The sequence below is a fragment of the Pholis gunnellus genome, assembly GCF_910591455.1.
Source record: "Pholis gunnellus genome assembly, chromosome: 15".
Taxonomy (NCBI): Eukaryota; Metazoa; Chordata; class Actinopteri; order Perciformes; family Pholidae; genus Pholis; species Pholis gunnellus.
Genome location: NC_136542.1, coordinates 14,640,566 through 14,655,370, shown reverse-complemented (window position 1 = coordinate 14,655,370; position 14,805 = coordinate 14,640,566). Strand labels below are relative to the sequence as shown.

At 44.9% G+C, this 14,805-nt stretch overlaps 2 protein-coding genes across 3 annotated transcripts in view; both read left to right on the top strand.

Moving 5' to 3' along the window:
• The window catches only part of arhgef10 (Rho guanine nucleotide exchange factor (GEF) 10), a 43,475-nt gene extending 40,428 nt beyond the window's left edge, over positions 1–3,047 (top strand). The window contains exons 28-30 of the mRNA XM_079174229.1: positions 1,349–1,471; positions 1,605–2,138; positions 2,223–3,047. Of these exons, the coding sequence (XP_079030355.1) occupies positions 1,349–1,471; positions 1,605–2,122 (641 nt within the window). The 3' untranslated portion in view covers positions 2,123–2,138; positions 2,223–3,047. The remainder of the gene's footprint in view (positions 1–1,348; positions 1,472–1,604; positions 2,139–2,222) is intronic.
• A 1,825-nt stretch (positions 3,048–4,872) lies between these two features.
• Positions 4,873–9,837, top strand: kbtbd11 (kelch repeat and BTB (POZ) domain containing 11). Of its 2 annotated transcripts, none has more exons than XM_079174863.1 (2): positions 4,873–5,201; positions 5,849–9,837. In XM_079174863.1, exon 2 carries the CDS (start codon positions 5,940–5,942, stop codon positions 7,800–7,802), a length of 1,863 nt encoding a protein of 620 aa, XP_079030989.1. In that variant the 5' UTR covers positions 4,873–5,201; positions 5,849–5,939; the 3' UTR covers positions 7,803–9,837. The 2 variants fall into 2 exon arrangements, with proteins under 2 accessions (XP_079030989.1, XP_079030988.1); XM_079174862.1 differs by having other exon boundaries at positions 4,873–5,205.
• Positions 9,838–14,805: the final 4,968 nt, after the last annotated feature.

Sequence of the window (14,805 nt, the reverse complement as noted above, 5' to 3'; positions counted from 1 at the left end):
TGCGGATCAAAGTGGTGCTCTGGTGTAGGATCAGCGCCAGAGCTGGGCCGTGTTGACGTTCACTCTGGGTTTATTTTAGTTCACCCATTGGGTGGGGAACTCCAAATATTATGAAAGGAGGAAGTTGAGCAAGGCCCCCGACCAGCAGACCGTGCGTTCCTGCTAACTCCGGGCCCTCATTAGAAGCACATGTGGGCAGGGCCCAGTCTTCAACTGTACCTGCCTGCCTATCTGGCTTGATTCCTGGAAGTATGGTGTGTGTGTGTGTGTGTGTGTGTGTGTGTGTGTGTGTGTGTGTGTGTGTGTGTGTGTGTGTGTGTGTGTGTGTGTGTGTGTGTGTGTGTGTGTGTGTGTGTGTGTGTGTGTGTGTGTGTGTGTGTGTGTGTGTGTGTGTGTGTGTGTGTGTGTGTGTGTGTGTGTGTGTGTGTGTGTGTGTGTGCCCCCATGCAAGGGGTCAGCTTTAGTGAGGGGGTCAGGCAGAGAGGCTGGCAGTAATTTTTCCCCCTAAACCCCAAGAGGATTACTTTGAGGGAGGAAATTCAAGTCAAGCTGTTGCAGCAGTAATGACTCATGACAGTCTTCGCCTCCCACATAGCGGGACCCAAAAGGCTGTTTTTGCAACAAAAAAAACCCAGATTCTTATTACAATCATAAAAAGTGATGATAAAAAAGTGTTACTCGATAGCATTTGTTGCACAGCTTAGTCCTGACAGGGCTTCTGTGTGGCGCCGGTCTGAGACGAGTGCCAAATTCCACATAATAAGTCACCTAACACAGCGAGCCTGACTTTACTGCCGTCCTTGTTGAGAGGTGCAGTTAAACTAACAATCACGCCTTTTTACAGTCCAAAGAGGCATCACAGAGACTTTTCCTTTTTTTCTGACCAGAAGGGAAAAGGTCAGTTCAGATTGTCCCAAGCGCCTTTCCTTTTAATTACAGCATTACGCTTCACTCCTCCTATGACAAAACACTTTTGTGTTTGTTTGTCTGAGTCAAAGCGGGCCCATAATGGTGCATTTTTTTTTTTTCTGCATTCAGACGCTTGAAAAGAGCTGCTTTCATCCAGGCTCCTCTTTTTACGTTGCCCTGGAGACGGATAACCGTTGTCGCTGCCGAAATGCCGCCAGTCGCTTAAAAAAACAACACACCTCCCTCCCGCGCATCGAGCTGTATTCAAGTGGCCGTGTGCCATTAACTATGCAGTTCTCTGGTTTCTCCAGGATACACAAGTGATGCTTGATTACCGTCCATCCGTGTGAGGTCTAGCGGTTCATGCTCAACACTTCAATCACTCTCTCAATATTTCAAAAATACATTTGATACATTTTCTCCCCCCCCCCCCCCACAGGAAACCAGAGAGTGTCGGTGAGTAGTCTGCTGGTCTGTCATGGTCTGCTGCTGGTGGGGACCAACCTGGGTGTGACTGTGGCCCTCTCTGTCCCCAGGCTGCAGGGGATCCCCAAAGTCACAGGTAACGCCGACGCAGCACCGTATTGCATGTTCAGATGTACTTTAGACACAGTCCCGAAACTCTGGATTATTTTCATTTCCCAAGTGTGTGAAACGTCCTCGGTGACTATTAAAGGGTCTGTGCCTGTCGTCAGGTCGGGGCATGGTGTCCTTACACGCTCACAACGGTCCGGTCAAGTTCCTCAGCGTGGCTGCCGCGGTGTGCAACCGGTCCTCTGGTGCGTCGTCCTCCACCCCGCCCACCCCAGCTCAGCCAACAGAGAATGTGGACGACTATGATGGGGGGAACACCCAGCCCCCCTCCTCTGATTCCGCCCCGACCGCCCCTCAGGGACGGGGCGTGTGGCTGGGAGAGGCGGGCTGCACCGCCATGGCTCTCCGGGACTCCCTGTCCTCGTCGTCCTGCGGCTCCCTAGCGCCGTCCCAGGGCTCTTTGGAGCATGGGCCCGAGGACGGGGCCCTTTACGACGTGCTCCACGACCCGGCCCATCACCAGAGGGGCCGCCGGGCCAGCAAGGTGGACGTCAGCTCTCTGCTGGTGGTGTCTGGAGGCCTCGGCCACCGCAGGGTCAGCAAAAAGACCAAACAGTCTCGCCACGAGGACACCACCTCCACCATCATGATCTGGCAGATCCCCTTGCTCAGCATGTGACACCCACAGTGCCTCAGTAGGTTGGAAATTACAATATACAAATAACTATAACCAAGTAATGCATACTTGTATCTTACCTGTATCCTCTGTCTCTTTTCAGGTTTCAACAAAAGTGCTGCTCACAACTCTCACACAGGAGATCTGTTACACGTCACGGAATATTTGGGAGCGATCAAAACTGAAACGAGAAGTGCGTCAAGCGCTCCACAATACTCCAGATGATGTTCCTAATGATGTCTCCTACCATGAAAGGAAAAACAAAGGATTAATATAACCACTCAATCATGATGCTTGACGGAGCAAACAGCCTCCGGACCAGTCGGAGGATGTACTGTATACTTGTTGGAAAACACTGAAAGCTCTCTTTTTTTTCTTTCTGTAACATGGCTAATACATTACTCTCCAGTGTTTGTGCCATACCAGTTGACTGTATAGGGCTGCAGTATTCATATCAGTGTCGATGACGTCATGAAAGGTGTGTAAGGAAACGATGGGGCTTTCAATCTGTTACCTAAAAGTTTTATTAAGATTAGGGTTCCGACCAGACCTGTAGGTCATCTGTCGAGGCCCCGAGTTGTAAATATGAAGTATGACAACTCAGGATTATGTTTGTAAGAGTTTCGGGGTCATCTTTTGTGCCAGCGTGGTGCTTCTACCATTCTGGGGAAACAGAGAGGGAAAAAGGGGGGATGGGAATAAAAAGGTGAAATATATGGATGACTGAATCTGTTCGGGAAGGCTTGATGAGGATCCCTGGCTGGCCAGGTTTCTAATAATAAAGGCATGAAAGTGTTGTCATCACCAGGAGAGATTTATTTCCCCAATGAATCGTTTTGTCTCACATAAGGATATTTAAAAAAAAAAAAGGAAAAAAAGCTTTATACTTTTGTCACAATTTGTATTTACTTCTGTCTATTAACAAATGCATAAACTGTTTTATTGAGCAACCTTGTGTACTTCATTTCAACCAGATTTTTCGAAGAATGCATGCAGTTCTGAGAGTTTTATCTCCACAATGTGTCATTATACAGCCTAACGTATTGTTTCATTGACTATTCTCTTCCGGGGGAAATACACATCGAGTTCATGGCAACTTCTCTCGCAAGTTTCCAGCTAAAAATAAATCATGTAAAGCACCACTTACTGACGCTGACAGATTTAAGTCCTATTTTAGACCGGGGAAGAGAGAGAGTGTTGGTGTGCTTATTTCTCTTGACTCAAACTAACCTTGCACTTGTGCTCCACTCGGCTTGTGTGCAGACATCAGTACATGCTGGGACTAGCAATGTGCCTGAGGGGGCCGCAAGGAGCCGAGCCCGATACCGCTCTTCCGGGATTTCACTGCTCATTTCTCCCACTGCCGCAAGGAGAGGGTCAAGGCTCTTCCTCTCCTGCTACGCCCACGTCCACCGGTGCACAACCGCGTTTCACTACATTGTCAGTTTCTTACAAAGATAGGAGGATTTCAGGTTGGAGTTGATCCCACGCTAGAATCCACAGCATTCTGGGCTTAATCCAAATATTGTCTGATCTGATTTGTTTGGGTAGTAACAATGGGGACTTGAGACTAAGATAATATTTAACTTCTGTTACTGAATACTGGCTTGTATTTATTAACTTCAAGAAAAAACGTGGCAACGCCTCGGTCTCGCTGAACCAACCCCAAGTTATCAGTTTGTCTGGCTGGGTGTTGCAACGGGAAGTCTTTTGTTTCCCCTCTCTGACCCTGACGTTTCCATGGAGATCACTCATTTTTGCGTATCAGTCTTTCCACGAGTCTTTGTTCTCAGACTACCCGGCATTAAAACCTCCCAGCTGAATGCCCTCTAATCTCACGAGGCTGATAGTTGTGTGATGCCCTTGCGGTGGTGGTGGTGGCTCCCCTCTATTTTTACACATCTGAAGGCCAGTTGTTAAGACACGCAGTCTCCTCGGTGGAGAGGTTATGGACCCTGAATAAAAGAACTGCTGCTGCTGCTGCTGCTGCTGCCCTGTAAGGTCGTGCTATTTCTAATCGGGTCTCGTCACATGCTGCGTGCCTCTTTTTATCACTGTAGAAACACAAACGTTTCCAACTCCAATGTTACTTTTACACTGTGGTTCCGGTTGTATCTCGTGTGGGAGTTAGTCAGAAATGATGCTGGATCATTTCCAAACAAAGGAAAGTGTAACTCATATTTCCAGAGCATCATGAGGCTGTTTTGGGGGCAAGTATACAATCACAATTTACTTTAGAGAGCGATCAGTAGTCAGTCCTACAGATATATTATGATGAACCGTCTCATGCTCTAACAGGTGGAGTGTGCTAATGGACCATCTATTGATTTTTGAATAGCGTTAGTGTAATATAAAATTCCTTTGGGGGTCTAGTGTTTAATTATATTTGAATGTGCAGCTATAATATCCTACTAAGTTGTTCTTTATAGGATTATTTCACATAGAGGGTCACACTTTTTCATGATGAAATGAGTTTTGCATGTTGTGGTACCCGGGGCGGGGATGATACGTAAAGGAATGTCGCATCTCTAACAGATGGAGCCTCGTGCGCCTGCTGTTGAGAGTAGGGTTAATACCGACTGAAGGGGCGTGGTTTTGCTCAATGATGACCGCCTCACTGTAGTCAACTGTACCAAAAAAAAACCCACACACACAACAAAATGCACAGCCCTGGCAGGTCCGACAGCTAGTGCCTCTTGCTGCCCACGCTGGACAGCTCCCCGCTTCCTGGAGGACGACGCGTTGGCGAACGTGCAGCGGGCAGCGCTCCCCACTTCCACCGGAGGAAATTAGTTGGCGATCTTGCTGATCTGAAGAAGGAGGTGCGACCAGAAATGACTGATGTGTGTTTGAGCGTCCCTCTTCTGCCTGCCTCGCCTCCACCACTGAACCCGGGGGGGAGCTCGCGGTGCAGGGGCGCGTGAAGCAGCGGGCTGAGAGGGTCTGGGATCGGATCTGTGGGTGAAGTGAGCACAGCCTGGCTGGGATCACCAGGACCGCGGACTGCCTTACGTAACGGAGCTTTGTGCCGGACTGGCAGGAAAACTGCTGGTGCCGAGCTGTTTAATCGCAGAGAGGAAACGTAGGTAAATCACATCACACTGTTAATGGACATCTGTATTTATGTGTACTAATTTAATTTATACTAGGTTAACGTCAAATAGCCTACTTATATTCTTTCTGGCTTTAACAAACTGCTGTTTTCTCGGCGTGTGTCCGACATTATCGGATAACGCGTTGGACAAGAGACGGGAGTTTTGATGTGATAACAAACGCCCTTTCTCAGTTTTATTGGAGATTAATCCCTCCATCAGCGCAACACCATTTGCGCATGCGCTCTGAAAGCCTCCAGATTACCACCACAAATAATGGGCAGACAGGGTGTTTATTGCAGTGGGTCATGCAGTTAGTTTACAGCCACGAGAAGCCGCGTGTCGGGGATTGCATCGGTTTCTTTTGTTTAAAAAGTAAGTGTTGCATGCTGAAGCCTGCTGCAGTTGGTTTTGACTCACCTGATGACACATTAAGAAAAGAGTGTAATACACAGCAGAGCTGGAAATGGCAGCACAAAGTCATGTTTTCCTTGGAATGTCAAGGTTTCCAATCTGTTTGTTATTGGAGAAAGGGCGCCCCTTAGAGAATAAAGAAGCCTTTTGCAGCTTTCATGACCCTTTTTTACCTCCTTCATTGGCCTTGGTTGAATTCCCTCCTTGTTCCCCCCCCTTGTAGGTGAACAGAGAGGAGCACAATCACAAGCTTGTCCGTCCACTCAGCATGATCGGCGAAGGCGCTGCCTCCCGTCACAAGTGAGCACGTCGAGATGAACCAGTGTCGCAGGCATGACGGAGGAGCCGTCACCGTGGAGGCCGACGTCATCCTCCACGCCGTGAACCCTGACCTTGTCACGCCTTCTGACAACGATGGGAATTTATGTCCCGGTTACGTCCAAGGATTCCCGCAGGACAACCAGGATTTTAGCCCTCCTCCGGTGTTTGAGAAGGAATACCTGCTGGACGGAAAGCTGATGGAGAATAACCACATCGGCCACCAGAGAGGCGACGTCCCGTACATCTCGAGGGCGGATCAGTATCACCTCTCCAATAATAACGGAGGTCCGCAACAAAACTGTGAAATCCACAATGGCGCCAGAGCGAAAGTGTCTCTCAATGCAGATTCCCCGGTTGGCCTGCCTGGCCAAGCCGAACAGGAAAGAGATTGGTCAGTCCTAAAATTGAACCTCGAGCGCAGGGACAGCAGCCAGGAAGCTGGAAATCCACAGTCCCAGAAAGAGCCCGATTTAGTCATCGAAGTCGGCGGGCAGAAGATCAACGCTCACAAGGCCGTCCTGGCGGAGAAGAGTGACTACTTCAAAGCACGGCTGTCACGCGACATCCTGAAAGTGAAGGGAGTGAGTTACAAGACCATGTCGACATTAATCGACTACATTTACACTTCTCAGATGAATGTTTGCAAGGGCAACGTCGTGGATGTCATCACGGGGGCCAAAATCCTCCAGATCCCCTGTGCCGTCCAGGCAGCCATGGACTCCATGTCCGAGCAAATCACCGCGGAGAACTGCTACGAGATCCTGACCATCGCCAAAAAGCAGCGACTCAGCGAACTGAAGGAGACCGCCTACGGCTTCATGAGCGACAACTTCCTCCAGGTCCTCAAAGACCCCGCGGCGTACGGGCGCCTGAACGGGTCCGAGCGGGATCTGATCCTGAAGAAGAGAATGGAGGGGAGGAAGACTCTGATGGTGGCGGAGATAAACGACGTGTTCGATCGCGTTGGGAGCCGGCCGCCGAGCCGCTGCGGCAGCCGACCGCAGAGCCCTTTGTCGGTTGGGTCTTTGGAGGAGAGTCATATGATTTACAACTTCAACGAAACCGCAAATGACTGGAGACCTTTAACTGCGATGCCCGAGGACATAAACACTAAAGGGTGCGGGATCTGCACAATGTATAACTACCTGTTTGTGGCAGGGGGGATAAAGGGCTACGGGGACAAGGGCAAGGTTTCAGACAAGGTCTTCTGTTACAACCCCATAACCAACCGCTGGGCCGAGATCCGACCTCTGACCCAAGCTCGTGCCCAGCTCAAGCTCGTGTCCATGGATGGCTACTTGTACGCCATTGGAGGGGAGTGTTTGTTTACAGTGGAAAAATACGACCCTCGCATGGACCGCTGGACCGCCGTGGCCCCTTTGCCCAAGGGCGCCTTCGCGGTGGCCCACGAGGCCACGACCTGCAGCGGAGAACTTTACGTGTCGGGGGGCTCCCTCTTCTACCGCCTTCTGAAGTACGACACCAAGCGGGACGAGTGGCAGGAGTGCCCCTACAACAACAGCAGGAAGAAGTCCACCGACATGGTGGCGTTCAAGAGCTTCATCTACCGCTTTGACGTCAACCGCGAGCAGGGCATCACCGTGTTCAAATACAACAGCATCGTGAAGATGTGGCACGACTGCGCTTCGCAGAGGCTCGGAAGTCATTTGCCCTTCAGGTGTGCCGTGATCGGGAACTGCATCTACTGTGTGAACAAAAGCCAGACTCTTCAGTTCGTGGTGGAGGAGGAGAACGCCTACTTTGTTGAGGAGGCCCTGAGGGCGCCTCTGGAGGCAAAGGGTGTTCTGTTTCCTTTTGTTCTCACTTTGCCTGAAAAGCCTGAGAAAGTGACATAGAGTGTGTGTCTGCACGTGTGTCTGCGCGCGCGCGTGTGTGTGTGTGTGTGCGTGTGTGCGTGTGTGCGTGTGTGTTCCAGACCAACAAAATAAATGCGTAATAGCGAAACTGGAATAAGCAGAAGACCTTATATACATTCTTCAATGTCAGCTTTCTATCTCAGTGTCTCATTGCCTGCTTGCAATGGAATGTGTGTATTTGCATGGCAATTTAATGTGTCTGCAGGTTTAAGCCTTAAAAGGATTTTTATTTTATTTTTTAGTTGAATGAATAATAATTGTGTCCGACTGTAGATAATGACATGATGACAGTGACTGTAGGTTATTTTGTGTATTTTGTGCACTTTTTTTGAATAGAATAGATATTATTGAGAACATATTAACTCGTTGACTGAAGTGTTTTGTGGAAAGTTGTATAAAGAATGGAAGCAGTCGTAGTGCGCCTTATGAACGATGCAACACAGGTTCTATGCAAAGGAGACAGAATAGACAGGTGTGTCTGCTGTAATGCTATTTAATATTTACTACAATGGGAATCTGACTTGGAAGGAATACAATAATTCTTCGATCTGAGGCTGCAACTAATGATTATTTTCAGCATTTTTTTTTATTGTTTGGGCAACAAAATGTCAGATAATTATGAAACGATACATTTTTCCCACACCCCAAGGAGATGCATTTGAGTGTCTTGTTTTATACAACCAACAGTCCAAAACCCAAAGATATTTTGGTTTATTATTGTATATTATAAAAGAGAGCGTCAGATCCTCACATTAGAGAAACTGAAAACAGCAAATGTTTGCCATTGTTCCGTGAGAAAACGAATCAAAAGTAGTTGCAGGTTATCGAGGAAATCAATCAATCGATGAATCATTGCAGCTCCACCTCCAACCCTGATCGGCACTGGCTTTGACTTCAACCTGTGAATCCAGATCCAATTATAGTCAGTTAAAGAGTAACCGTATCAGTCTTACGCCTCACAAATATTCCCTTTGCAAAACATTTAACGTGCATGTTTACCTGTTGTAATTCAGGAAGCCTTTTCAGGCAAAGCTAGTTCTAAATTTCAACTGTCAAATATTTCCAAGAAGATCAAAACAGTCTTCAAAAGGCTTCAGGCTTACAAAAAAATGTACTTATAAGTTTTCATATATTCACATTTGCATTCAGATAATTCTATTTTGCTTATAGTGCATACTCTACTCACAGGTGTCACAGGTCCTACATTTAGCACACTTGCCAAAGATAAATAACTATCAAAACTGACAAAGACTTTTGCATCTTTTGTGGATTTAAGTTCCTCATGAAAAGCGCTCCACTGACAGCACCAGAGTTGAGTAATAAAACAAAAGCAATAGGTGGTTTTCTGAGAGGAAGGGCATCACCCTAGCTGCTAACAGTCACTGTCTGGGAAGTTGATGGAAAGTAAGCCATTTAGAATACATAAAGATGCATCTCTTGTATTTTCCCTTTCCCTGTTAGTGTTTAAGGAAACAGAAAAAGGACCCATGTTCAAGTGCTAGCAGGTTTCCTCCCTGTTTAGGTCAAAGGTGAAATCCACCACTACAATGCTGGGACATGGTCAGGGTCACGGCCCTCACTGCGTCCACAAACAAGACATCCTGCTGCCATGACACTAACAAATGTTCTTTGCATCAGTGCACATTAATACCATTTATTTTCTTCTCTAAATTTCCTTCTTTTAGACATTTCACAGTATCCGTTTGCTGCTGCAACAACACATTTCAATGGAAGCTAATGGTGGTACACTCTTGGAATGAATGGCTTTTGATACCTTTTTTTTAGGAATGTCTCCAGGCAGGACACAATGGATGTGGTTTTGATATTTCGCTGGCTGGCATCTGTATTTCAGTGAATTCCTTTTTTTTTTGTATGGATTTGCTGCTGCTGTGATGGACAGTAAAGTGATGCAATGTTAGGCTTCCTGTTCAAGGCATATGGAGTGGGCTAACAAACTAGCTGTTGGATAATGTATATCAGTCAGAAATAAGTGCTTCAAATAAAATATTTTGTGTCTGAATATGATCTGTTTTTCTGACTATATCTTTAACGGGGGGGTGGGGGTGGGGGTGGGGGGAGAAGTGCTGCATTATTTTTAACCTGAAACAGAGCTGCCATCTAGTGGATACTGACTGTAACGGCACCCAGTAACACCGGTTCAAACATGAGCTCATGCCGAACAAAACAAGGGAAATTCCATGAGCTTTACGAGTTTAAGCAAATGTGAACATCATTATGATAAAACTTATTATCCTATAATTATGTTTTCATATATCACATATATGAGATATTGTGTCTAATAATTACAATTATGAGATTTTACTTTCTCAAACGTTAACTATGATTATGATACATTGTTTCATAGTGAGATGCTTCTCCTCACTCGTTAAACAATTTTCTAAATGTTATCTAACTACATGAAAAAGTTTGAATAAAACAAATGCATGTGTCTTTGTTGGTCCTGTCCATCCTGTCATTTAAGAGTTGAACTGCTCCAAATGCGGAGAAAAAAGTATTAATGCAATACTCGTGTGACTAGAGGGTGTTGTCAGAACATCAAGTTGTCTGGATAGCCAGTGAACAATTATTAAAGGGCTGAGAAGTAATAGTAAAACACAATATGATAGAATAATGCAATAGAGCCTCACAATAGTATAATTGGCTATGATAGCTGCTGCATTGACTGTATATTACGTCTCTATTCACAAAGACAGAAACAGGCAGTTCTGTGGACAGCTGTGTTGAACAGAGTTGTGTCTTGTTATCCCAAACTGTATACGTTTTTGTTGTTAAAATCAAACATACAGTGACGTTTCTTTTTCTATCCCTGCATCCATGAAAGGATTAAATGAGAGAACTGTTGTTGTTTTATAAAGCGAGACATTGTAATCTTTGCTGAACAGCGGCCACTGGTGGGCCGAAGTGGAAATTACAGGATAATGGCACATCAAATATTCCTTCATTTCCCAAGATTCTCTCTGGGTCAGAGAGAATCATTTTCATCATTGTGCGACCTGACTGAGAGAGATGGGGCCACAAGAGAGAATCAACATGCCTTCATGGTGAGTTTACTTCTTGTTTGACTTTTGTGAGAAAAAACCCATTTGTGACATGATAGAACATGGTGCAACAGTAGCACTGCTTTAAGGTCAGTGTTACAGCAGTATCTGTCCACTGTTTGCAAACAAGAGAGCTGCTGGTCATAGCAGACCAAGTAAGGCTGGAGCAACAAAACCCCTAAATACATTGAACTGACCGAGGGTAGGTACCATTTCTTTCTCATTAGGTGATCTGTTTTTTCCAAAATTGCATAGTTATGCTTTAGGTCAAGTTTTTGAGATTTAAATTTACATTTCAGCTCCCTATGAGTCACAGCATACCTATTATTTGAAATGAATCAAGTTAACCCATTTTCCTTTCCATGAAATTCAACTCCACTGTAGATTCTGCCTTTCATTCACCAGCCCACATCCCAAACGTAGGCCAATATTTGAACAACGTTACAGTACGGACATCAGTGCGGTCTGGGCAATCACTTAATGTAAAGTGGCTATATTGTTTACATGTAACAGAGACTATTTGTTTAATGCAGTGAATATACATATAATAGACATTTGTCTTGGAGGCAGCGGTGCAGAGGCTTGTGGCTGACATTTTAATGAACAATGAGGACATATTAAAGGGTGGAATTAGTTTTTTGCAAATGTGTCTTTCTTGTACTGGTCGTGGTTAGGGTAATCCACAGACCACACTGGGGACAGTTTGTATTTAGACTTTTCAGTGTGTAGTTGTTTTGTGGTTTACCTACCAGAGTAAGATGGTGCGCAAATAAATAAATACATTTAGTGACTTAATTTAATGACACGTCACCACAAACTACAGCCAAAAAATGACCGTAAATGTAATACTTGCTTCACAGAGGGACACTTTATTCCAGAGGTGTCATATTGACTTGGTTTACATTGAACAGTTGCTGCTTCTATTGAGTCCCCTTCCTCTATTTCCCACTGTGTTCACCGCTTCAACACTGGAGGGCAGTATGAGCCCGATGTAAAGAATGGACATGGACGCAGCTGCACCATCTTCCATCCCGGCCATGCTCATACAGGAGTGTACTTGAATTTGTATTGGGGTGTGCTGTATACTGCCATACACCAGCCAGCTATGGATTAATGATTTTAATTTAGGAGCCTAGAGTTTTAATACTTATTTACATAACTTGGAATACAGCAGGTCTAGAAGTCAAGAAGAAAGCTTTGGTACTCGATATATAACCAGCAGACCCGACTCAGCCTGTTGCCATGATGTTAGGCTGACTGACAGCCCCCTGATGTTTGGGTTGAACCCGTGCATCTGATTCTTAAGTTCACATCTGCCCTATCTAATGCTACTTAACTAGCGTTAACCAACTAACTAACTAGTGAAGTATTCGGCAGTTTCCAACCTACAGGCGTATGTTCTCTGACTGTTTCTTTAAAATAAGAAAGAAAACATCAGAAACCATACCAATGCCAGGTACACCATTTTTTTGTGACTGTTGATATTAGCGAGTTTCACACCTGCCCTGCCTAATTGGAAAGCAATTAGCATTAGCTTAGTTTACACTAGCGAGGTAGTACAGAAGCTAATGTAACAGAATACCTGACTTCTCAGCCAACACTCTCCAATGAAGAATTGATTTGGGATTATTTTAGCACGGTACAAGGTCAGTTTGGTGTTCAACAAGCATACATGTGAAAATTCTTTAAAAACTTAAACTTGTGTGAATGCTACTTGGAAGATGATACCTAGCTAAGTAGCAGCAAAGACGAACCTAGTGGCTAACGTTAGTCACCACAATTTATCATCGTTTCAAGGGAACAAAATGCTGCTTATATATGTCAGAGCTAAGTAAAGAGAGGGAAATGTGCTTTTAACGTGAGCTATACTGCTTTCAAAATAGTGCCGTTAGCTTAGTTTAGCTATTGTCAACCTGAGGTGAGAAGTTGGTCTAAAACTGTCTTTTTTTTCTTTTTTCTTTTTGCAGTGTCATCAGTTTCCACAATGACCTGGTTAGGTGAGGAGCTGAATGCTCTCATTGCAGTTTGGCGAAAAACAAATATTCCTGCAACACACAGAGTAAAAGATAACGAGGGTGTTATCATACATGTTGGATGTGGTGCGACCATATTTGCAATTCACTCACTGTGACATTTGGTGGAACTCTTTGTCGTCCTGTAAATAATATATGGGCAATAACTTACCTGTTTCATAAAAAGGTCAAAGACTATTTCATTGCTCATTATGACAACACGACTTACCATTTAAGTGTTTCACATCTTTTTACATTGTATTCTGTTTGTCATGCTTTCAAATGTACACAGAAGGTGTGAAGTTGGAACCACAATGATTGGGTCCCCTACTTGAAACGTGACTCATCCCTTGAGATCCCTCTGGAGGTGCTGAATGATGTGATTATCCACCACGGCCAGCGAAGCAAGGGCATGCCTTTCATTAGCCGTGGCACAGTTGTTGTGCAGACGGATACATCCACCAGGATCTTGTCTGATGGGGCCTTCTTTGGAGGTAAGCAGCTCGCCCCGTGCTGCAGTCGTCTTTAGTTCTCTCACTGAATACTAATTATGTTTGCATAATTGGTTTTAGTCATTTAAATGGGGAGCTTGTGAAATCTTTTTTCCCCTTGTTTTCACCTACAGCTAAATTTAGCTAACACGGTCTGTCTGAATCTGAACTGCTTTGTTCCAAAAAAATGAGGCATTAGTGGTTTAGACTTCAAAGTGCAGTGTCAATTGATCTTACGTCTTGAAAGAATGAAGATAAAATTTGAAAATGACTTAAAACAGCAAACGCGATAAGCTGTTGGGAACGTTTTTTTGTGCTGGGCTGTTAAATAGCTTTGAGCAGCCTCTTTTTGTGTCATGGCAAAGAGATGTAGAAGAAAAAAAAAAAAAAAGACATTTTGTTTTCATTTCCAGTTGATTATCTGTGATTATGCTCTGAAACAGCATACTTACCCTTTAAAGAGACAGACTGAAAACGTTACATGCTGGAAATTAGAATCACCAGAAAAAAAAAGAATGGCCCGGGGAGAAGCGTCATGTAATGTGCTTTTGCGTATCCACCCTGCACTCTCTCATTTTTGCCATTTGAATATACACAGAATTATTTACACCTTCAAGGCAACTCGACTGAACTGCACATCAGTCAATTAGTAAATCAGAAATTTTCTGTGATTCCAGTTTAGCGTGGAGTCCTTGGCTCCCTCTGGTCCCCCCCCCCCCCCCCCCCCCCCCCTTTTAGTCTCCCATCCTGACAGTGACAAATTACTCCTCTGCTTGGCGAGATTGAAAATTAAAAGCATTTAAAGTTGCTCATGCATTTATGCTAATGAGAAATTCAGATATGATTTGCATGCGAAAGAGGCTAGTCTGGGAACTCATCATTGCCCCCACCACCTCCAGCCCTGTCTTTAGGCTCTTGTGTTTTTCCTTTAGAATATGGGCAAAGAAGAAAATGAGGTGCGTAAAAACACTGAAAAATGTGACGTTTTATATGGCTGCGTTTCATTGCATACAAGGCATTGCATTATTCCCTTTTTAAGAGGGTCTTTGTACAGTATTTATGATGCAACCTACCATTGGTACCCCCCTATAGCCACTCAGGCAAATTGGGTCATTGTGTCTGGCGTCGTCACATCAAACTACAGGAGGAAACACTATGAACATAATGACATTGTGCAGTTACTGCTCACGCTGTCTCCTGTCGCTATTTGGATAGGGACTGTTAGATACAGGATGTATTGACTTGTATAACACTGGCAAGGCAAAGTTTAAAATATGAACATTATTTCGGTGGGCATAAGCTTCTAAAGTCTAATATTAAAATGTTTGTTCAGATGAAAAAGGCTTTGTGTTGCGATAAACATGTGCAGAACACTTTGGAGCCGGAGGATTAAAACTCAGGGTTGATTTGTTTTCCCAGT

Bases quoted from the DNA above. Each gene is read 5' to 3' on its own strand.
- kbtbd11 (XM_079174863.1), top strand. From the start codon at position 5,940: ATGAACCAGTGTCGCAGGCATGACGGAGGAGCCGTCACCGTGGAGGCC.